Here is a 26,484-nt window from a genome sequence, read left to right on the forward strand (position 1 = left end):
CGCTGCGTATCTATGTCATACTGTACGTCCGCAGCCACAAGGAACTTTTGTAATCTGCAACCAGTTTTGAAAAGGTTTTATTATTATTTTATTATAATATATTGCGAGAATCTGTTTGAATCAAGAACCGATTCCAAATCGACTAATCACCCCAAGAATCTGAAATGTGAATTGCTGGCCCCACTATGGACTGGACTCTCACTATTAAGTTAGATCCACTATGGACTGGACTTTCACAATATTATTTTAGATCCACTATGGAGTGAACTCTCACTATTATGTTAGATCCACTATGGACTGGACTCTCACAATATTATGTTAGATCCACTATGGACTGGACTCTCACTATTATGTTAGATCCACTATGGACGGGACTCTCACTATATAGTTAGATCCACTATGGACTGGACTTTCACAAAATTATTTTAGATCCACTATGGAGTGAACTCTCACTATTATGTTAGATCCACTATGGACTGGACTATCACAATATTATGTTAGATCCACTATGGACTGGACTCTCACTATTATGTTAGATCCACTATGGACTGGACTTTCACAATATTATGTTAGATCCACTATGGAGCGGACTCTCACTATTATGTTAGATCTACTATGGACTGGACTCTCACTATTATGTTAGATCCACTATGGACTGGACTCTCACACTATTATGTTAGATCCACTATGGAGCGGACTCTCACTATTATGTTAGATCTACTATGGACTGGACTCTCACTATTATGTTAGATCCACTATGGACTGGACTCTCACACTATTATGTTAGATCCACTATGAACTGGACTCTCACTATTATGTCAGATCCACTATGGACTGGACTCTCACTATTAAGTTAGATCCACTATGGACTGGACTTTCACAATATTATTTTAGATCCACTATGGAGTGAACTCTCACTATTATGTTAGATCCACTATGGACTGGACTCTCACAATATTATGTTAGATCCACTATGGACTGGACTCTCACTATTATGTTAGATCCACTATGGACGGGACTCTCACTATATAGTTAGATCCACTATGGACTGGACTTTCACAAAATTATTTTAGATCCACTATGGAGTGAACTCTCACTATTATGTTAGATCCACTATGGACTGGACTATCACAATATTATGTTAGATCCACTATGGACTGGACTCTCACTATTATGTTAGATCCACTATGGACTGGACTTTCACAATATTATGTTAGATCCACTATGGAGCGGACTCTCACTATTATGTTAGATCTACTATGGACTGGACTCTCACTATTATGTTAGATCCACTATGGACTGGACTCTCACACTATTATGTTAGATCCACTATGGAGCGGACTCTCACTATTATGTTAGATCTACTATGGACTGGACTCTCACTATTATGTTAGATCCACTATGGACTGGACTCTCACACTATTATGTTAGATCCACTATGAACTGGACTCTCACTATTATGTCAGATCCACTATGGACTGGACTCTCACTATTAAGTTAGATCCACTATGGACTGGACTTTCACAATATTATTTTAGATCCACTATGGAGTGAACTCTCACTATTATGTTGGATCCACTATGGACTGGACTCTCACAATATTATGTTAGATCCACTATGGACTGGACTCTCACTATTATGTTAGATCCACTACGGACTGGACTTTCACAATATTATGTTAGATCCACAATGGACTGGACTCTCACTATTATGTTAGATCTACTATGGACTGGACTCTCACTATTATGTTAGATCCACTATGGACTGGACTTTCACAATATTATGTTAGATCCACTATGGACTGGACTCTCACTATTATGTTAGATCCACTATGGACTGGACTTCACAATATTATGTTAGATCCACTATGGAGTGGACTCTCACTATTATGTTAGATCCACTATGGACTGGACTTTCACAATATTATGTTAGATCCACTATGGACTGGACTTTCACTATTATGTTAGATCCACTATGGACTGGACTCTCACTATTATGTTAGATCTACTATGGACTGGACTCTCACTATTATGTTAGATCCACTATGGACTGGACTTTCACAATAATATGTTAGATCCACTATGGACTGGACTCTCACTATTATGTTATATCCACTATGGACTGGACTCTCTCTATTATGTTAGATCCACTATGGACTGGACTCTCACTATTATGTTAGATCCACTATGGACTGGACCCTCACAATTATTTTAGATCCACTATGGACTGGCCCCTCACTATTATGTTAGATCCACTATGGACTGGACCCTCACTATTATTTTAGATCCACTACGGACTGGACTCTCACTATTATGTTAGATCCACTATGGACTGGACTCTCACAATATTATGTTAGATCCACTATGGACTGGACTCTCACTATTATGTTAAATCCACTATGGACTGGACTTTCACAATATTATGTTAGATCCACTATGGACTGGACTCTCACACTATTATGTTAGATCCACTATGGACTGGACTCTCTCTATTATGTTAGATCCACTGTGGACTGGACTTTCACACTATTATGTTAGATCCACTATGGACTGGACTATCTCTATTATGTTAGATCCACTATGGACTGGACTCTCACTATTATGTTAAATCCACTATGGACTGGACTTTCACAATATTATGTTAGATCCACTATGGACTGGACTCTCACACTATTATGTTAGATCCACTATGGACTGGACTCTCTCTATTATGTTAGATCCACTGTGGACTGGACTTTCACACTATTATGTTAGATCCACTATGGACTGGACTCTCTCTATTATGTTAGATCCACTATGGACTGGACTCTCACTATTATGTTAGATCCACTACGGACTGGACTCTCACTATTATGTTAGATCCACTATGGACTGAACTTTCACAATATTATACTAGACCCACTCGCCATCCATTGCATCCGGTCTCCCTTAGAGGGGGGGATGTCACCCACATCTGCGGTCCTCTCCAAGGTTTCTCATAGTCTTTCACATTGACATCCCACTGGGATGTGAGTTTTTCCTTGCCCTTATGTGGGCTCTGAACAGAGGATGTCGTTGTGGCTTGTGCAGCCCTTTGAGACACTTGTGATTTAGGGCTATATAAATAAACATTGATTGATTGATTGATTGTAAGATTCACATCTCTTTTTACTGTTTGAGCTTCAATTATTTGTTGGACTAATTGAGGCATGGCCACTATTGGAGGAAGTATTACGTAACCCGTCCAATCAGCACTGAGGATAGTGACAAGTACAACATGTGTATTACAGCGTTGAATGACATCCTTCAGCAGATAAGATTGCAGTCTTGGCCCACTTTCAAGGCCGAGACTTTCTCCTCTGGCAGGAAGCTTGGGCGAGCGTAAAGAATGTTGCACCAACGCTTTGGCTCGGGCAAAGCCGCTTCCCTTCCCTCCGAACACGCCCACGCGCTGGACGCCGACCAACCATTTGATAAGATGCGGGATGGACGAGCATGCGACTTTCTCACGCGGCAACAAGAGATACGGGAATACATTAATAGGAGAGGAATGCCAGATTGGCCATTATTCCGCGGTGTGACCCTGGCAGCGTGAGGAAATGATGAGATAAACCTTGGCCATTGCCAGGAAGGAGTTCTACAGTAGCTCTCCAAGTACATTCCTGCTGCTCTTATACTCAAATATTGAACGGTAAACCAGACTAACTAAACTCAAAACAGGTTCTTCCAAAAGCCCCAGCAAGCATTTTCTTAGGGGACAAAACGAGAAAAAGTCAACTTGGATATACAGTCGTGGTCAAAAGTTTACGTACACTTGTAAAGAACATAATGTCATGGCTGTCATGAGTAATTTCTACAACTCTTGTTTTTTGGTGATAGAGTGATTGGAGCACATACATTCATGAAGTTTGGTTCTTTTATGAATTTATTATGGGTCTACTGAAAATGTGAGGGTCAAAAGTATACATACCGTACAGCAATGTTAATATTTGGTCCCTTGGCAAGTTTCACTGCAATAAGGCGCTTTTGGTAGCCATCCACAAGCTTCTGCTTGAATTTTTGACCACTCCTCTTGACAAAATTGGTGCAGTTCAGCTAAATGTGTTGTTTTTCTGACATGGACTTGTTTCTTCAACATTGTCCACACGTCAGTCAGGACTTTGGGAAGGCCATTCTAAAACCTTCATTCTAGCCTGATTTAGCCATTTCTTTACCACTTTTGACGTGTGTTTGGGGTAGAGATGTCCAATAATATCGGCCGATAAATGCTTTAAAATGTAATATCAGAAATTATCGATATCGGTTTCAAAAAGTAAAATTTATGACTTTTTAAAACGCCGCTGTACGGAGTAGTACACGGACGTAGGGAGAAGTACAGAGCGCAAATAAATCTTAAAGGCACTGCCTTTGCGTGCAGGCCCAATCACATAATATCTACAGCTTTTCACACACACAATTGAATGCAAAGCATACTTGGTCAACAGCCATACAGGTCACACTGAGGGTGGCCGTATAAACAACTTTAACACTGTTACAAATATGCGCCAACCTTGAGACCTCCGATTTCGGGAGGTGGGGGGGCGTGGTTAAGAGGGGAGGAGTATATTTACAGCTAGAATTCACCAAGTCAAGTATTTCATATATATATATATATATATATATATATATATATATATATATATATATATATATATATATATATATATAAGAAATACTTGACTTTCAGTGAATTCTAGCTATAAATATATATTTCTTTTATTATTTTATATATATATATATATATATATATATATATATAAAATAAATACTTGAATTTCAGTGTTCATTTATTTACACATATACACACACATAACACTCATCTACTCATTGTTGAGTTAAGGGTTGAATTGTCCATCCTTGTTCTATTCTCTGTCACTATTTTTCTAACCATGCTGAACACCCTCTCTGATGATGCATTGCTGTGTGGCACGCACAAAAGGGCTTTCATCAAATGCACTAGATGGCAGTATTGTCCTGTTTAAGAGTGTCACAACATTGCTGTTTACGGCAGACGAACTGCTTTACGGTAGAGGAAAACGTGACTGCTGTTGTTGTGTGTTGTTGCCGCGCTGGGAGGACGTTAATGAAACTGCCTAGCAATAAACCCACATAAGAAACCAAGAACTCGCCCTCCATCATTCTACAGTTATAACGTGAATGGGCAGGTACGCTGTTTATATTGTGGGAAAGCGGACTCAGGTCCGCATGGAGCTGAGTCCGCCTGAATTTCGGGAGATTTTTGGGAGAAAATGTGTCCCGGGAGGTTTTCAGGAGAGGCGCTGAATTTCGGGAGTCTCCCGGAAAATCCGTGAGGGTTGGCAAGTATGGCCACACTGTGAACCCACACCCAACAAGAATGACAAACACATTTCGGGAGAACATCCGCACCGTTACACAACATAAACACAACAGAACAAATACCCAGAACCCCTTGCAGCACTAACCCTTCCGGAACGCTACAATATACACCCCCCCCCCCCCCCCCGCTACCCCCTAACCCCCCCACATCAAATAATTTGACAAAGTGTTGTTCTGTTAAACTGTTGGTAGATTATTGAATATGATTAAAATCAAGAGCAAGATTACAAATCCATTGTTAATGCTGGAGTGGGACCCGGCCCCCTATGTAGTGGAAGAGTTGGGCCCCAAGGTCAAAAACGGTTGAGAATCCCTGGTGTAAATAGATGACAACACAAGTTAGTAGCAAGATTATTTTGTCTTGTCTACAGTCAAACATGGTGGTGGTCTGGAGCTACACGAGTGCTGCCGGTACTGGAATAACTGTGGGAAGCAAATTGTGTGGTTTGTCTTTTCTAGCACTACCTTAATGCTCTTAAGCATGGACTTGAGCAGAGCTGCACAGGTTCTGACTGTTCCGACATTCACACCTTCTGCTCCTCTTCCAACCTGTCTTTATTCCTCCCTTTTGGTTCCTTATCATGTTTGGAAAACCGCCATGTGTCCCAGTTTGCTCCGCTTCATGTTGGGGTTCATCTTCACCTCAATGAACTTGGCTCCCTGGTGCCGGCGGCACTCGTGCAGCCCCATGCCATGATGCTACCGCCACTAAAAGATAGCGAATGACCTTGCTACCGGCCGGAGTTGCCAAATATTTCGACAATAATGTGTTTGTGTTGACTTGTTTTTAAGTGGATAGTGAATCTATACCGCTACACAAGCTGTACACTGACTACTCTAAAGTACAAACCCCGTTTCCATATGAGTTGGGAAATTGTGTTAGATGTAAATATAAACAGAATATGATGATTTGCAAATAATTTTCAACCCATATTCAGTTGAATATGCTACAAAGACAACATATTTGATGTTCAAACTGTTCAACTTTTTTGCAAATAATAATTAACTTAGAATTTCATGGCTGCAACACGTGCCAAAGTAGTTGGGAAAGGCCATGTTCACCACTGTGTTACATGGCCTTTCCTTTTAACAACACTCAGTAAACGTTTGGGAACTGAGGAGACACATTTCTTAAGCTTCTCAAGTGGAATTCTTTCCCATTCTTGCTTGATGTACAGCTTAAGTTGTTCAACAGTCCGGGGGTCTCCGTTGTGGTGTTTTAGGCTTCATAATACGCCACACATTTTCAATGGGAGGCAGTTCTGGACTACAGGCAGGCCAGTCTAGTACCCGCACTCTTTTACTATGAAGCCACGTTGATGTAACACGTGGCTTGGCATTGTCTTGCTGAAATAAGCAGGGGCGTCCATGGTAACATTGCTTGGATGGCAACATATGTTGCTCCAAAACCTGTATGTACCTTTCAGCATTAATGGCGCCTTCACAGATGTGTAAGTTACCCATGTCTTGGCCACTAATACACCCCCATACCATCACACATGCTGGCTTTTCAACTTTGCGCCTATAACAATCCGAATGGTTCTTTTCCTCTTTGGTCCGGAGGACACGACGTCCACAGTTTCCAAAAACAATTTGAAATGTGGACTCGTCAGACCACAGAACACTTTTCCACTTTGTATCAGTCCATCTTAGATGAGCTCAGGCCCAGCGAAGCCGACGGCGTTTCTGGGTGTTGTTGATAAACGGTTTTCGCCTTGCATAGGAGAGTTTTAACTTGCACTTACAGATGTAGCGACCAACTGTAGTTACTGACAGTGGTTTTCTGAAGTGTTCCTGAGCCCATGTGGTCATATCCTTTACACACTGATGTCGCTTGTTGATGCAGTACAGCCTGAGGGATCGAAGGTCATGGGCTTAGCTGCTTACGTGCAGTGATTTCGCCAGATTCTCTGAACTCTTTGATGATATTACAGACCGTAGATGGTGAAATCCCTAAATTCCTTGCAATAGCTGGTTGAGAAAGGTTTTTCTTAAACTGTTCAACAATTTGCTCACGCATTTGTTGACAAAGTGGTGACCCTCGCCCCATCCTTGTTTGTGAATGACTGAGCATTTCATGGAATCTACTTTTATACCCAATCATGGCACCCACCTGTTCCCAATTAGCCTGCACACCTGTGGGATGTTCCAAATAAGTGTTTGATGAGCATTCCTCAACTTTATCAGTATTTATTGCCACCTTTCCCAACTTCTTTGTCACGTGTTGCTGGCATCAAATTCTAAAGTTAATGATTATTTGCAAAAAAAAAAAAAAGTTTATCAGTTTGAACATCAAATATGTTGTCTTTGTAGCATATTCAACTGAATATGGGTTGAAAATGATTTGCAAATCATTGTATTCCGTTTATATTTACATCTAACTCATTTTCCCAACTCATATGGAAACGGGGTTTGTATATCTAAGTTTACTTTCTATAGTATTGTCCTTTGACAAGATATTATAAAATACTTGCTGAAATGTGAGGGCTGTACTTACGTTTGTCAAATACTGTATTATGTATACAAAGGCATGTCGTGTACTGGATGGGTATTATTATTATTATTATTATTATTATTAGTGCAGGTGTACCTAATGTTGTGGCAGGTGAGTGAAAAAAGGAAAAAGTGGTAACCACGGGGGGATGCCACCAAATGCGGGACCACCCGCTGTGACTGTTGTCATATTGTAATGGAGCGTGACGGCTTGGACCCTCACAGGAAACAGTCAGGTGAAAGTCCAAAACAAATAGGAGAGGGGGGATGCGGGGAACTCAAAGATGGAAAGGCAGCACAGAGAAACATACCATCCCTGACCGCTAGGGGCCGCTGTAAGCAGTTTGTGAACATACAAACTGATGGACTGTTGTCGTGTGTCACCTACAGGCCGCCATGGCCTCGGAGCAGCTGTTGTCCTCGGTGGGGAAGAAGGGCGGCATGGAGGAGGAGGCGCCCAGGCCCTGGCCGAGGTACGGGGCTGCCGGGTAGTAGGGGTGCATGCGGTACTGGGGGGACATGTTGTGGCCCGCCAGACGGCCGTCTCCGTTGGGCATCTGTGAACAAACGCAGTAGTCATCCAAGCATGCCTTTAGGATGTTATTGGCGGAGTACAAATGTTGTATTCTCACAAAATACTCTCAGAAAGCCAGTAAGGATACAGAGCAAACATTTCCATATCAATGTCAATCGATTTTCAAATTTATTTGTAACCATTTTTAATCGATTACATATATATATATATATATATATATATATATATATATATATATATATATATATATATATATATATATATATATCCCTTAGAGATAGGGTGAGAAGCTCTGCCATCCGGGAGGAGCTCAAAGTAAAACCGCTGCTCCTCCACATGGAGAGGAGCCAGATGAGGTGGTTCGGGCATCTGGTTAGGATGCCACCCAAACGCCTCCCTAGGGAGGTGTTTAGGGCACGTCCGACCGGTAGGAGGCCGCGGGGAAGACCCAGGACACGTTGGGAAGACTATGTCTCCCGGCTGGCCTGGGAACGCCTCGGGGTCCCACAGGAAGAGCTGGACGAAGTGGCTGGGGAGAGGGAAGTCTGGGCTTCCCTGCTTAGGCTGCTGCCCCCGCGACCCGACCTCGGATAAGCGGAAGAAGATGGATGGATGGATATATATATATATATATATATATATATATATATATATATATATATATATATATATATATATATATATATATATATATATTAGTTTTTAATAATAAAAAAAAATTATATGTATATATATCCATCCATCCATTTTCTACCGCTTATTCCCTTTGGGGTCGCGGGGGGCGCTGGAGCCTATCTCAGCTACAATCGGGCGGAAGGCGGTGTACACCCTGGACAAGTCGCCACCTCATCGCAGGGCCAACACTGATAGACAGATAGATTTCTTTATTTTTTAATGTATGATTATTATTATTATTATTATTTAATTAAAAAAAATTTAAATTAAAAAAAAAAAAATATATATATATATATATATATATATATATATATATATATATATATATATATATATATATATATATTTGTATATATATATATATATTTTTTTTTTTTATAATAATAAAAAAAAAATGTATATGTCTTCATTTTTTATTTATTATTATTATTATATCATTATTATTATTATTATTAAAAACAAATATATATATATTTTTTTTTTTTAACTATTATTATTATTTAATTATTTCTTTATTTTATTATTATTATTATTATTTTTATTTATTTATTATTATTACTATTATTTTTTTCTAATCTGTCCTGTCCAGCCACTCAAGAAAATCATACTGTTGGTGTGAATGCCCATATCTGCCGTACGGTTTATTTTCTTGCCTTAATTGTAGTTTATTTTATTAAATGTTTGGGTAGAATTTTTTTTTTTATCAAAACCAGTTTTCTTTTAACTAATGTAGAAATTAAATAGAGCTGCTCATCTACGTTATGGATGATTTTAATGTCTAGATTTTATTGGAGAATTGTTTTGAAACGAATCGTTAGCCCCCAAGAATTGACTCGAATTATGTGGTGCTCAAAGATTCTCAGCCCTACTAATTAGTAACATAAATAAACACCAATGTTGTTAAAGTATTCGATACAAATAATCACAATATCCTAACAAACAAATTGAAAAGCTACTTAAAAAAACAGATAGCAACATGTGAAGCTAAAATAACATACATCTTAATGCCAAGATAGAACTAGCGGTGTACCCCAGGGGTCAATCCTATGACCAAAACTCTTTACCCTATAGACAAACACAAAAGTTAGCATTATTTGCAGGTGATACTACACCGAAAATTTAAAAGATGAAGAAGATAGTGTGGCAAAAACAGACTATACCTGAAGTGTAACTAAGTAATGTTATTCATAAAAAGTCAAATAAATACTTAAACAGATATACAAATAGACAGAGTCGACGTTGACAGACAGGAGTTTTATTAGTTGACAAAATAGGCTGGAAATCCCACATGAAGCATAAACAACATGAATTATCTCCAGATCAAATAAAGCACAACACATTCCCTCCACACTCGTTCCTGACTGAACAATAATCGAGATGTGAACGCACTAAGATGTGTGTCCACTTTGTCGTATTTCACAAATCGGGGGGGATAAATAAACGGGCTCGCGTCTTACGTCTCGCGTGTGGGGGGGGAGGGGGGGTGCAAACTTTGAAACGAGCCGTCCACTCAGCAGCCCCGACGCCGCTTTTTCAATTTCACTTTTATGGAATTTGATTTCTGTCACCCTGCAATACGTCACCCGCGTTGTCCACGCCGTCAGTTCGCTGACAGCTTTATAAACTGTTATTTAAGCGACACTCAGCGCTTGTATTAGGCTGTGAAAAATCCAACACGGATTGGACGGACTGGGGGGCTGGGGGGGTGTACGGCCATGGGAGGGGTCAGAAATAACTCCCGACATGCATGTCTCTTTTTTTTATCTATTTTCTGTCTATTTTAACATAAGTTTTTCAATTTTCAAGCACAGTTTTGCTTTTTCTTTGGCTTTTTTCTTTTTAAAATGCCGCTTGTTCATACTTGCCAACCTTGAGACCTCCGAATTCGGGAGATGGGGGGGGGGGACGGGGTTGTTGAGGTGTGTATATATATATATATATATATATATATATATATATATATATATATTAGACTTAGACTTCCTTTTTATTGTCATTCAAATTTTAACTTTACAGTACAAATAAGAACGAAATTTCGTTGCATTAGCTCATGGTAGTGCAGGATAAAAAAGCAATAAGGTGCATTTATAAATAAATAAATATATATAAATAATATATATATATATTAAAAAAAAATATATATATATATATATATATATATATAAATATATATAAATAAATAAATAGATTACTGTACAGATAAATATATTGCACTTTTTCATATGCATCCACGTTTATGGATGTATGTTATATTGTCTTTTTATTCCAGCGAGTTAATCCATTTTGGGGGGAGTTGAGGGGATTATTATGATGCGTTCAAGAGTCTTACGGCTTGAGGGAAGAAGCTGTTACAGAACCTGGAGGTTCTGCTTCGGAGGCTGCGGAATCTCTTCCTAGAGTCCAGCAGTGAAAACAGTCCTTGGTGGGTGGGAGGAGTCTTTGCAGATTTTCTGAGCCCTGGTCAGGCAGCGGCTTTTTGCGATCTCCTGGATAGGAGGAAGAGGGGTCCTGATAATCTTTTCCGCCGGTGGTGAGTATATATATATATATATATATATATATATATATATATATATATATATATATATATATATATATATATATATATATATATATATATATATATATATATAAATAATCCGTTCATGAATGAGTATATCCATTCGGCCACCGTGTGTTCAATGGAGGAGTCTGATCTACAAAATGTGCAGGCAGCATACCACTTCCCCTTCGAGCTGTCCTGGATATGTCATGTCTGTGTGATCATGTTTTTGTTTTGGTCATGTTCGGTTTTGTTTTTGGACTTTTTGTGCACTTTTGTTTTGTCACCATAGCAACCATTAGTTTTCACCTGTCACGTCACGCACCTGTTTCACGTTTTGAGTCACGCACCTGTTTTCGTTAATCATGTCTGTAGTATTTTAAGTTCATTGTTTTCAGTTTGTCTTGCTGGTGACATCCCACAATTATGCTCTGCACATTTCTGACACTTGATTTCATGTCCATCGTTCATGCTGCTCCTTTTAGTCCATGCCAAGTAAGTTTTGTTTATTAATGCTATAGTCTTTTGGTTTCATAGTTTGTTCTCCGCCACTGTGCGCGCTTTTCGTTTGCACGTTATTTTGATATATTAAATAAATCATGTATTTACATTCCCGTCTCGCCCGAGCCAACTTTCCGTTGCATACCGGAAAAGCAAACACCCAGGACCAAGTCATGACAGGATGAACTGAAATTATTTTTTCCAATCATTTCAGAACTTGCAGGCGTACTTCTTCTTCTTACTCGTCGTCGCCATGTCTCTTCTTCGTTCTTCTGCTTCGTCTCTGTTGTGTTTTTGGACATTACTACTTGCCGTAGTTTTGAAACGATGCATGATGGGAATCCGGATGTTGTGTGTCAGTGTATTAACGTGCCGGCTGGAATAAACACACGCTGAGAAATAGCTCCGTGCCTGCCTACTTTATGGGTTATAGATAAACCTATGGATAACGGAGACATATATGATAGTCTCCTTTTCAGGTGAGAGAGGACGCTAAAGGCAGTGCCTTTAAGGCACGCCCCCAATATTGTTGTCCCGGTGGAAATCGGGAGAAATTCGGGAGAATGGTTGCCCCGGGAGATTTTCGGGAGGGGCACTGAAATTCGGGCCCTGAGCCAGAAGCCAGAACCAATAAGCGAGATCACGTTACTTTCAAGCAGTTAATATTTCCAATTTTTCCAGCCGGTGTTGTGGCGAGACATGCTCCCCATTGGAATTCATGCACCCCTTGCATCTGCGCCTGTGAATGAATCCAAGGAATGAGGAAATGTAATTTAATCCAGTCTTCATTGGCTTCCAGTTAAATTCCGCATAGAGTTTAAGATTTTAAGTCCTGACATTCTGTGCATTGCATGGTGGGGCCCCTCAGTACATCCCTGACTTGCTATGTCCCTACTATTCAGGGCGCAGCCTCCGGTCTTCAGGCCAGGGTCTTCTAAAGATCCCAAAAACGTGTTTTTAAACCCGTGGAGACCTGGCATTCCAGACTATAGTACCCAGACTCTGGAACAACTTGCACCAGTCCCTCCGTGATCTTGACTGTGTTGAAACTTTTAAGAAACATTTGAAAATGTCTCTTTTTAGTAAAGCTTTTAGTTAATGCAACTTTTAACTATCAATTTTAATCCACTTTGTATCCTTTTTATGATGTTGCCCCTGTTGTTTTGATTGAATTGTTGTTTTACTTCACCTATGTTTTGTACAGCGCTTTGTGATTTTATCTGTGAAAAGCGCTTCATAAATAAAATGTACTTACTTTCTTACTTCCTAATCACGCATTTGAAGGTACCTTTCACCCCAATACAATCGTTACACTAAATAGCACATTATTTTTATTTAGTCATTTAATAAAACCTGTCATTTAATAAAACCTGTCATTTAATACACGTTTCACACAGCGGGGGGTGTATTTTGTAGCGTCCCGGAAGAGTTAATGCTGCAAAGGGTTCTGGGTATTTGTTCTGTTGTGTTTATGTTGTGTTACGGTGCGGATGTTCTCCCGAAATGTGTTTGTCGTTCGTGTTTGGTGTGGATTCACAGTGTGGCGTATATTTCTAACAGTGTTAAAGTTGTTTATATGGCCACCCTCAGTGTAACCTGTATCGCTGTTGATCAAGTATGCGTTGCATTCACGTGTGTGTGCGTACAGAAGCCGCACATATCTTGTGACTGGGCTGGCACATTGTTAGAATGGATGAAAAGCGGACGTGACGACAGCTCGTAGAGGACGTTAAAGGCAGTGCCTTTAAGGCACGCCCCCAAGACAGTGGTCCGGGTGGACTACGAGAAATAATGACTGATGAACACCTTCGTTCGATAATGAAGTTGCCTCAGCTCAAAGCCTAAACCCCGACATTAATGAACTTGCATCCAAGAAAAGATGGCAGGTATCTGGCTTGGGCACATCAGATTAGATCAGTGTGTTGCAAACTGAGCAGTTTAAAGTCCTGAATGGTTGTTTTATTCATTATTTTATTTTCAAATTTATTAGCCTGTGGAAAAAGTTAATGTTGATATTTACCTCAGAAGGCTGCAAATAGAAAAGAGGCATTCCATTTTTATTTAAATTGTATTTGATATGCCATTGATATTTTTTTAATTATTATTAGTATTATTTGAAACTGGATTTTGCATGTCAATATAAAGTTATACAAGCCTTGCTTGTTCAATATTCAATGCAAAACTTGTTTGGGTCCCTATTAAAAGGTTAACTTGTTCAACCCCGGCCCGCGGCTTTGTTCAGTTCAGCCCACTCTGTATTTGAGTTTGACACCCCTGGTCTAGACGTTTTATATTAAAGACAAAATGTAAAATAATTTATAAATATCCTCGAAAAAAACAACCAATAAATAAATAAAAACATAGTCAAAAATAAATGTGGATAACATTTTTATTTTTTCTTACTGTGTTAAACCAATATGCTTACTGTTCAACTACAATCTGAGATAATAAAGTAAACAACTAATTTCCAGACGTTTGTCAAAACGCCATTTTACTTTTTTCAGTAAAACTCTCCCGTTCTGTTAGCTACTTTTACTGATTTTACTAAATATATATATCTCCGATTTGACTGAAGATAAGGTCCAAAATGGAAAGGGAAGACAATATTGCTCCTGTTTGGGAGCGGGGTGAAGTTGTGAGGGTTTGTACCTCCCTGAGAGCTCCGGACTTCTTATCAGGCACCATCTTCCTGTCTGGAAGCTTCTTCACCATCACCCTTATTGCGTTTATCATTTGCCGCCTGCATGGCCGCCAAGCACCACTGAGTGTGCGGCGTGGGGCCAGTGGGTACTGGCGGGGTAGATGTACCACACGATAAAGAGCCAAAATGTTGCCTCTCTGAGTCGACTTTGGACAGCAAAAGTGAAACTGCAGTCTTTGTGGCAATACACAATTATATACATACAATATACACACTTTTACAAACCCCGTTTCCATATGAGTTGGGAAATTGTGTTAGATGTAAATATAAACGGAATACAATGATTTGCAAATCCTTTTCAACCCATATTCAATTGAATGCACTACAAAGATAACATATTTGATGTTCAAACTCATAAACTTTTTTTTTTTTTTTTGCAAATAATAATTAACTTAGAATTTCATGGCTGCAACACGTGCCAAAGTAGTTGGGAAAGGGCATGTTCACCACTGTGTTACATGGCCTTTCCTTTTAACAACACTCAGTAAACGTTTGGGAACTGAGTAGACACATTTTTTAAGCTTCTCAGGTGGAATTCTTTCCCATTCTTGCTTGATGTACAACATGAAACTGTGGCATGAAACAACTAACATGAACAATGGCATAGAACAACATGAAACTGTGGCATGAAACAACTAACATGAACAATGGCATAGAACAACATGAAACTGTGGCATGAAACAACTAACATGAACAATGGCATAGAACAACATGAACAATGGCATAGAACAACATGAAACTGTGGCATGAAACAACTAACATGAACAATGGCATAGAACAACATGAAACTGTGGCATGAAACAACTAACATGAACAATGGCATAGAACAACATGAAACTGTGGCATGGAACAACTAACATGAACAATGGCATAGAACAACATGAAACTGTGGCATGAAACAACTAACATGAACAATGGCATAGAACAACATTGAACTGTGGCATGAAACAACTAACATGAACAATGGCATAGAACAACATGAAACTGTGGCATGAAACAACTAACATGAACAATGGCATAGAACAACATGAAACTGTGGCATGAAACAACTAATATGAACAATGGCATAGAACAACATGAAACTGGGGCATGAAACAACTAACATGAACAATGGCATAGAACAACATGAAACTGTGGCATGAAACAACTAACATGAACAATGGCATAGAACAACATGAAACTGGCATGAAACAACTAACATGAACGATGGCATAGAACAACATGAAACTGTGGCATGAAACAACTAACATGAACGATGGCATAGAACAACATGAAACTGTGGCATGAAACAACTAACATGAACAATGGCATAGAACAACATGAAACTGTGGCATGAAACAACTAACATGAACAATGGCATAGAACAACATGAAACTGTGGCATGAAACAACTAACATGAACAATGGCATGGAACAACTATGAAACTGTGGCATGAAACAACTAACATGAACAATGGCATAGAACAACATGAAACTGTGGCATGAAACAACTAACATGAACAATGGCATAGAACAACATGAAACTATGGCATGAAACAACTAACATGAACGATGGCATAGCACAACATGAAACTGTGGCATAGAACAATGGCATAGAACAACATGAACAATGGCATAGAACAACATGAGACTGTGGCATGAAACAACTAACATGAACAATGGCATAGAACAACATGAAACTGTGGCATGAAACAACTAACATGAACAATGGCATAGAACAACATGGAACTGTGGCATGAAACAACTAACATGAACAATGGCATAGAACAACATGAAACTGTGGCATGAAACAACTAACATGAACAATGGCATAGAACAACATGAAACTGTGGCATGAAACAACTAACATGAACAATGGCATAGAACAACATGAAACTGTGGCATGAAACAACTAACATGAACAATGGCATGGAACAACTATGAAACTGTGGCATGAAACAACTAACATGAACAATGGCATAGAACAACATGAAACTGTGGCATGAAACAACTAACATGAACAATGGCATAGAACAACATGAAACTATGGCATGAAACAACTAACATGAACGATGGCATAGCACAACATGAAACTGTGGCATAGAACAATGGCATAGAACAACATGAAACTGTGGCATGAAACAACTAACATGAACAATGGCATAGAACAACATGAAACTGTGGCATGAAACAACTAACTAGAACAATGGCATAGAACAACATGAAACTGTGGCATGAAACAACTAACATGAACAATGGCATAGAACAACATGAAACTGTGGCATGAAACAACTAACATGAACAATGGCATAGAACAACATGAAACTGTGGCACGAAACAACTAACTTGAACAATGGCATAGAACAACATGAAACTGTGGCACGAAACAACTAACATGAACAATGGCATAGAACAACATGAAACTGTGGCATGAAACAACTAACATGAACGATGGCATAGAACAACATGAAACTGTGGCATGAAACAACTAACATGAACAATGGCATAGAACAACATGAAACTGCGGCATGAAACAACTAACATGAACAATGGCATAGAACAACATGAAACTGCGGCATGAAACAACTAACATGAACAATGGCATAGAACAACATGAAACTGTGGCATGAAACAACTAACATGAACAATGGCATAGAACAACATGAAACTGTGGCATGAAACAACTAACATGAACAATGGCATAGAACAACATGAAACTGTGGCATGAAACAACTAACATGAACAATGGCATAGGACTACATGAAAATGTGGCATGAAACAACTAACATAAACAATGGCATAGATCAACATGAAACTGTGGCATGAAACAACTAACATGAACAATGGCATAGAACAACATGAAACTGTGGCATGAAACAACTAACATGAACAATGGCATAGAACAACATGAAACTGTGGCATGAAACAACTAACATGAACAATGGCATAGAACAACATGAAACTGTGGCATGAAACAACTAACATGAACAATGGCATAGAACAACATGGAACTGTGGCATGAAACAACTAACATGAACAATGGCATAGAACAACATGGAACTGTGGCATGAAACAACTAACATGAACAATGGCATAGAACAACATGAAACTGTGGCATGAAACAACTAACATGAACAATGGCATAGAACAACATGAAACTGTGGCATGAAACAACTAATATGAACAATGGCATAGAACAACATGAAACTGGGGCATGAAACAACTAACATGAACAATGGCATAGAACAACATGAAACTGTGGCATGAAACAACTAACATGAACAATGGCATAGGACAACATGAAACTGTGGCATGAAACAACTAACATGAACGATGGCATAGAACAACATGAAACTGTGGCATGAAACAACTAACATGAACAATGGCATAGAACAACATGAAACTGTGGCATGAAACAACTAACATGAACAATGGCATAGAACAACATGAAACTGTGGCACGAAACAACTAACTTGAACAATGGCATAGAACAACATGAAACTGTGGCACGAAACAACTAACATGAACAATGGCATAGAACAACATGAAACTGTGGCACGAAACAACTAACATGAACGATGGCATAGAACAACATGAAACTGTGGCATGAAACAACTAACATGAACAATGGCATAGAACAACATGAAACTGCGGCATGAAACAACTAACATGAACAATGGCATAGAACAACATGAAACTGTGGCATGAAACAACTAACATGAACAATGGCATAGGACTACATGAAAATGTGGCATGAAACAACTAACATGAACAATGGCATAGATCAACATGAAACTGTGGCATGAAACAACTAACATGAACAATGGCATAGAACAACATGAAACTGTGGCATGAAACAACTAACATGAACAATGGCATAGAACAACATGAAACTGTGGCATGAAACAACTAACATGAACAATGGCATAGAACAACATGAAACTGTGGCATGAAACAACTAACATGAACAATGGCATAGAACAACATGGAACTGTGGCATGAAACAACTAACATGAACAATGGCATAGAACAACATGGAACTGTGGCATGAAACAACTAACATGAACAATGGCATAGAACAACATGAAACTGTGGCATGAAACAACTAACATGAACAATGGCATAGAACAACATGAAACTGTGGCATGAAACAACTAATATGAACAATGGCATAGAACAACATGAAACTGGGGCATGAAACAACTAACATGAACAATGGCATAGAACAACATGAAACTGTGGCATGAAACAACTAACATGAACAATGGCATAGGACAACATGAAACTGTGGCATGAAACAACTAACATGAACGATGGCATAGAACAACATGAAACTGTGGCATGAAACAACTAACATGAACGATGGCATAGAACAACATGAAACTGTGGCATGAAACAACTAACATGAACAATGGCATAGAACAACATGAAACTGTGGCATGAAACAACTAACATGAACAAAGGCATAGAACAACATGAAACTGTGGCATGAAACAACTAACATGAACAATGGCAAAGAACAACATGAAACTGTGGCATGAAACAACTAACATGAACAATGGCATAGAACAACATGAAACTGTGGCATGAAACAACTAACATGAACAATGGCATAGAACAACATGAAACTGTGGCATGAAACAACTAACATGAACAATGGCATAGAACAACATGAAACTGTGGCATGAAACAACTAACATGAACAATGGCATAGAACAACATGAAACTGTGGCATGAAACAACTAACATGAACAATGGCATAGAACAACATGAAACTGTGGCATGAAACAACTAACATGAACAATGGCATAGAACAACATGAAACTGTGGCATGAAACAACTAACAAGAACAATGGCATAGAACAACATGAAACTGTGGCATGAAACAACTAACATGAACAATGGCATAGAACAACATGAAACTGTGGCATGAAACAACTAACATGAACAATGGCATAGAACAACATGAAACTGTGGCATGAAACAACGAACATGAACAATGGCTTAGAACAACATGAAACTGTGGCATGAAACAACTAACATGAACAATGGCATAGAACAACATGAAACCGTGGCATGAAACAACTAACATGAACAATGGCATAGAACAACATGAAACTGTGACATGAAACAACTAACTAGAACAATGGCATAGAACAACATGAAACTGTGGCATGAAACAACTAACATGAACTATGGCATAGAACAACATGAAACTGTGGCATGAAACCAATAACCAGCATAACTATAGAATCAGACCTGAAACGAGCAATGACGCCAGGACGACTGACTGGCAAAGGTGGGCTTAAATCATGTCTCTTGATTGGAAACAAGTGCGTGTCCCGAACACCAGAGGCAGGTGAAAATCATCAGTCGCCATGGTAACCAAAACAACCAAGGGTGCACACAAAAACAGGAACTATGGGGTCTAAAACTAACAGAACATAACAAAAACATGATCCGGACAACGGGTCATGACAAAATTAAGGTAGATAAAGATCAGTGTGTGTGTGTGTGTGTGTGTGTGTGTGTGTGTGTGTGTGTAACGAGCAACTCAGTGCTTCAAGTGTCCAAAGTGTGTACTTGCCACACCTTCACTTTCCAAACCCAATAATAAAATTTAAATAATCGCCGCACGTGGCCTCTCAGGCAATGACAGCTCCACATAAAATACCATAAATCAGCGGGCACGATGGCAAAATTATGCTAAGGAGCGCTAACTGATTAGCATTAAACGCGCTCACTTTCTCCCTTTCCGAGCGCTGAGGCGGAGCGGGTCGCCTCTCCAACCGACAGACAATACCATTAACCTTTGCAATTCAGGCGCCGCCGCCAAGGCACTGACCCCAAAACTTGATGTTGCTACTGAAGGAGGTGGGGGGGATAAATATTTATTAATAAGATTAAAGCACCTGATCTGAGATCACCAAGGAGTTATAGAGTTCATTTGTTACACCCAGCTCATCATCCTTTGACACATTAGCGTGTGTGTGTGTGTGTGTGTGTGTGTGTATGTGTGTGTGTGTGGGCTTCCATATGAGGAACAAGTTAGGACCGAAATCATGATCCCAATACGGAAAACCATTGCATCTAACAGAGAGCCAAATACTAGAGTCCGTGAACATTGCTCCAAAGTTAGGATGTTTTTTTGTTGTTTTAATGTGCATACAAAAGTAAACTTTGACAGGTGCAAAGGCAGCAATATATGATAAAACAAGACGGCAGCTAAATAAGGACTTCCCTATTCATCCCCGAAAAAACCCGCCAGGTGAACAGCTGATTTTATGACTTCCCGTGCTGACGTAAGACAACCTGCGTCCACAACCCGCATAGGATGAACAATATATATATAGTGGCCATTAACAGTTAGCTTCTACAGCTGGGTTGCCTAAAGTGCGGCACAGGGGCCATCTGTGGTCAGTGTCTCCTATGTCATCGGCCTTAAGCACATTACAAAAAAACAAAAAATAGAGATCTCATTTGCACCCCTGGTGGTGAAATCTATCAAAATGAGGGTGGTCCCAAAAAGGAGGGATTTTTCAAATTGACTGTGTGTCGGTTTTAAAAGTGCTCCCCCTCTGGTTAACATATGTGTATATATTTCAGTGAATATCGCTCAAAAATGAATATCTTTACATGTATACTTTCACCAAATATATATATAGTTTAAGCAAAAATACAAACCCCGTTTTCATATGAGTTGGGAAATTGTGTTAGATGTAAATATAAACGGCATACAATGATTTGCAAATCCTTTTCAACCCATATTCAATTGAATGCACTACAAAGACAAGATTTTTGATGTTCAAACTCATAAACTTTTTTTTTTTTTTTGCAAATAATAATTTTTTTTTATTTTTTTTTTTTTTTATTTTTTTTTTTGTGTCCTGTACTGCTTCTCAGGCAAATCATATAGTTGATGTAGATGCCCATGTCGGCTGTTCAGATTTACTTTACAAAAGAGAAGTGTAGGATACTTCTCTTGTTGCCTTATTTGTATTTGACTTTATTAAATGTATTTATATTATCATTTAGTGCAGCCGGGCCGGAGCAGGAGGGGATAGAAAGAGAAAAAAAAGAAGACAGAGGGGGAAATTGTGGGGACAAGAGGGGGATTAGACAGAGAGACAAAAACAACAACAGCAAACAACAACAACAACAATAGAGCAACATCCGCAAATACGACATGTACAAATATGATGGTAAAAGTAATAGCAAATAAGCAGTTAGCGAAAAATAAAAAATAATACAGAAATGACAATGAGCATTATTACACTACAAATGGATCAATACAAATACCAATAGAAATAGCGCTATTGATAATGAACAATACCAATAATTTACCTTTATTATCAACAATACAGTTGTTTAAATGCAACAATACATATACGTAATGATAACTTGAGATACGAAATAATGCAGAAAAATGGAGGGGGAGAAAGAGAAGCAACCTACATTAACCTTGTAGATTGTTATAGTCACAATAGGTTGCAAATAATAATTAACTAGTTACTGACAGTGGGTTTCTGAAGTGTTCCTGAGCCCATGTGGTGATATCCTTTACACACTGATGTCGCTTGTTGATGCAGTACAGCCTGAGGGATCGAAGGTCACGGGCTTAGCTGCTTACGTGCAGTGATTTCTCCAGATTCTCTGAACCCTTTGATGATATTACGGACCGTAGATGGTGAAATCCCTAAATTCCTTGCAATAGCTGGTTAAGAAAGGTTTTTCTTAAACTGTTCAACAATTTGCTCAGGCATTTGTTGACAAAGTGGTGACCCTCGCCCCATCCTTGTTTGTGAATGACTGAGCATTTCATGGAATCTACTTTTATACCCAATCATGGCGCCCACCTGTTCCCAATTTGCCTGTTCACCTGTGGGATGTTTGATGAGCATTCCTCAACTTTATCAGTATTTATTGCCACCTTTCCCAACTTCTTTGTCACGTGTTGCTGGCATCAAATTCTAAAGTTAATGATTATTTGCAAAAACAAAAAAATGTTTATCGGTTTGAACATCAAATATGTTGTCTTTGTAGCATATTCAACTGAATATGGGTTGAAAATGATTTGCAAATCATTGTATTCCGTTTATATTTACATCTAACACAATTTCCCAACTCATATGGAAACGGGGTTTGTATATGGAGATACACTTTTTCGACCATATCTCCCAGCCCTAGTCGGTACTGTTAAAATTGTACAGTATTTGGTATTATGTCAACAAAAACAACAAAGGTGCAAAGCGTATTGTCAGAAAAGTGGAAAATATCGCAGGACCGCTGCTTGAAAAAAAATAAAGTAAACATTACGGTAAAGGCAAACTGTATAAAAATGGATATTTAAAAATCCTTACTGATTTAAAGTTAAAAAGTACCACTGATAGTCACACACACACACACACACACACACTAGGTGTGGTGAAATTACTCTCTGCATTTGACTCATCTCCTTGTTCCACCCACTGGGAGGTGAGGGGAGCAGTGAGCAGCAGTGATGGCCGCGCCCGGGAACAATTTTTGGTGATTTTACCCCCAATTCCAACCCTTGATGCTGAGTGCGACGCAGGGAGGTAATGGGTCCCATTTGTATAGTCTTTGGTATGACTCGGCCGGGGTTTGAACTCACGGACCTACCAATCTCAGGGCGGACACTCTAACCACAAGGCCACTGAGCAGGCTAATTTAATTAAACGATTGCTATCATAAACCTTTAATAATGGCAACGTTTTCTTAGCTGCCATACACACAAGCATCAATAATAAAACTTAAGTAAATTAAAGTGGCAAATAACGTGGGGTAAATGCTTACTACCTAAGTTATTATTGGATGTCAGTCTTTTGATGTTTTAGTATAAAGTGGGTCTGGATTAGTTTTTGCCCCATCCCTCACTTAACCTCTTAAGCTGTTTGTTTACATGCTTTTTTTATTTCTCTTTGCTTTTTGGGCTTATTGGACCCTAATTAGAATAAAAACTAAAAATCATATTTTTATATGATGTACTTAGTCCATAAGTACACACACGTGTACTTCATGTGTAGTGACATGCAAATGTTTATTTTTACACTTTTTTCCCCCAAATTCCATTGTATGTTATACTCTTCTGACACCACCAGATGGCAGTATAAGTGTCCATATGTCGGCATAAGACCCCAATTCAGTAGTGTACACAATTTTGGAAATAAGAGCTAAAAGGTGCTGTCCACGCATGTGGCCACTAAGGCCTTTAGAGCAGTCCTGGGCAATTATTTTGACTTGGGGGCCAAATTTAGAGAAAGAAATGTGTCTGGGGGCCGGTATATCTATTTTTAGGAACACTAATACAAAACCTCACAATAATGTCTGATTGAATGCTAAAAACATTATGACAGACCGCCTTAAAAACGGAATGGAATTTCAACTTTTTCTACTGAATGAGACACCCAGAATGTACGTGAAAATAAAGAATGTGGGGTTTACAATATTAACTATGAACGATAAAACACTGAATATTGACATATGAACGGCACACCCTCTCTCGATTGACATATTTTACAATCAAGAAAAATGCAACAAAAATACAACAAACACAACAAAATATGAACGCAAAGGGTAAAAATCTCCTTCCGCGTCTGTCCCTGACACCCACATTTCAGGCTGGCCGTTCTGGAAACACTCTGTGGAAACGCTCCCCACCCACACTGCTTGGTGCCTCATCTGAGCTACCATAGTAACTAATTAGATTAAAGGCCTACTGAAATGCGATTTTCTTATTTAAACGGGGATAGCAGGTCCATTCTATGTGTCATACTTGATCATTTCGCGATATTGCCATATTTTTGCTGAAAGGATTTAGTAGAGAACATCGACGATAAAGTTCGCAACTTTTGGTCGCTGATAAAAAAGCCTTGCCTGTACCGGAAGTAGCAGACGAGTAGTGTGACGTCACAGGTTTTGGAGCTCCTCACATCTGCACATTGTTTACAATCATGGCCACCAGCAGCGAGAGCGATTCGGACCGAGAAAGCGACGATTTCCCCATTAATTTGAGCGAGGATGAAAGATTCGTGGATGAGGAAAGTGAGAGTGAAGTGGGAGCGACTTAGATAGGGAAGATGCTGTGAGAGGCGGGTGGGACCTGATATTCAGCTGGGAATGACTAAAACAGTAAATAAACACAATACATATATATACTCTATTAGCCACAACACAACCAGGCTTATATTTAATATGCCACAAATTAATCCCGCATAACAAACACCTCCCCCCTCCCGTCCATACAACCCGCCAATACAACTCAAACACCTGCACTCAATCCCACAGCCCAAAGTACCGTTCACCTCCCCAAAGTTCATACAGCACATATATTTCCCCAAAGTCCCCAAAGTTACGTACGTGACATGCACATAGCGGCACGCACGTACGGGCAAGCGATCAAATGTTTGGAAGCCGCAGCTGCATGCGTACTCACGGTACCGTGTCTGCGTATCCAACTCAAAGTCCTCCTGGTAAGAGTCTCTGTTGTCCCAGTTCTCCACAGGCCAATGGTAAAGCTTGACTGTCATCTTTCGGGAATGTAAACAATGAAACACCGGCTGTGTTTGTGTTGCTGCAGCCGCCCGCACTCCACCGCTTCCCACCTACAGCTTTCTTCTTTGCTGTCTCCATTGTTCATTGAACAAATTGCAAAAGATTCACCAACACAGATGTCCAGAATACTGTGGAATTTTGCGATGAAAACAGACGACTTAATAGCTGGCCACCATGCTGTCCCAAAATGTCCTCCACAATCCGTGACGTCACGCGCTGACGTCATCATACCGAGACGTTTTCAGCAGGATATTTTGCGCGAAAATTACAAATTGCACTTTAGTAAGCTAACCCGGCCGTATTGGCATGTGTTGCAATGTTAAGATATCATCATTGATATATAAACTATCAGACTGCGTGGTCGGTAGTAGTGGCTTTCAGTAGGCCTTTAACATAGTAACTAGTGTATTAAAGTTAAAGTTAAAGTACCACTGATAGTCACACACACACACTAGGTGTGGTGAAATTACCTTCTGCATTTGACCCATACCCTTGCTCCACCCCCTGAGAAGTGAGGGGAGCAGTAAGCAGCAGCGGTGGCCGCGTTCGTGAATAATTTTGGTGATTGGTGATATCATGCAAAAGCACCGATTCCAACCATTGAAATACTTTGTATAGTTCAAGACTTATGGTAATTTCAAAACATCACTGCACTTTCCATCTTAAAGATTAAAAATTAAAAATTATTTGGAAATGTGCGGTGGGCCGGATTGAAAAGCTCAACGAGCCGCATGTGGCCCCCGGGCCTTAATTTGCCCAGGTCTGTTTCAGAGGTTAAACCGTGACGTTTCCTGCTAAGACCTGATAAGACCAAGAGAATGGGATGATACAGTATTATCTGCTCACAGATGCCACCTGGTGGTAGTTTGAGCACACTGCAGCTCGTCCTGCAGAAACGAACCAACATGCAGGATTCTCACAGGTATGAGGCAACAATTCTCCCAGTTGGGACGTGGGGAAAAAGTGATTGTGTTAGCATCTACTCGTTACTATCAAGTTGCTCCTACTGTATTTTGGTTATCATCCCGCTTCTCCTTCCTCACATCTTGAATAAGCGCTCACAAACATATGATAGTCATCTTTTCTCACACTCGGCGCTTCTTCTTCTGGCT

General features: G+C 39.5%; 1 protein-coding gene across 2 annotated transcripts in view; it reads right to left on the reverse strand.

Moving 5' to 3' along the window:
- dmrt1 (doublesex and mab-3 related transcription factor 1) overlaps positions 1-26,484 on the reverse strand; it is a 115,002-nt gene that overhangs the window by 58,364 nt on the left and 30,154 nt on the right. Inside the window, exon 4 of one of the 2 annotated variants that reach the window (XM_061980416.1) lies at positions 8,253-8,425. In XM_061980416.1, coding sequence (XP_061836400.1) covers positions 8,253-8,425 — 173 coding nt within the window. The remainder of the gene's footprint in view (positions 1-8,252; positions 8,426-26,484) is intronic. The other variant, XM_061980415.2, reaches the window with a different exon arrangement.

This window comes from Nerophis lumbriciformis, linkage group LG20 (genome assembly GCF_033978685.3).
Source record: "Nerophis lumbriciformis linkage group LG20, RoL_Nlum_v2.1, whole genome shotgun sequence".
Classification (NCBI taxonomy): domain Eukaryota; kingdom Metazoa; phylum Chordata; class Actinopteri; order Syngnathiformes; family Syngnathidae; genus Nerophis; species Nerophis lumbriciformis.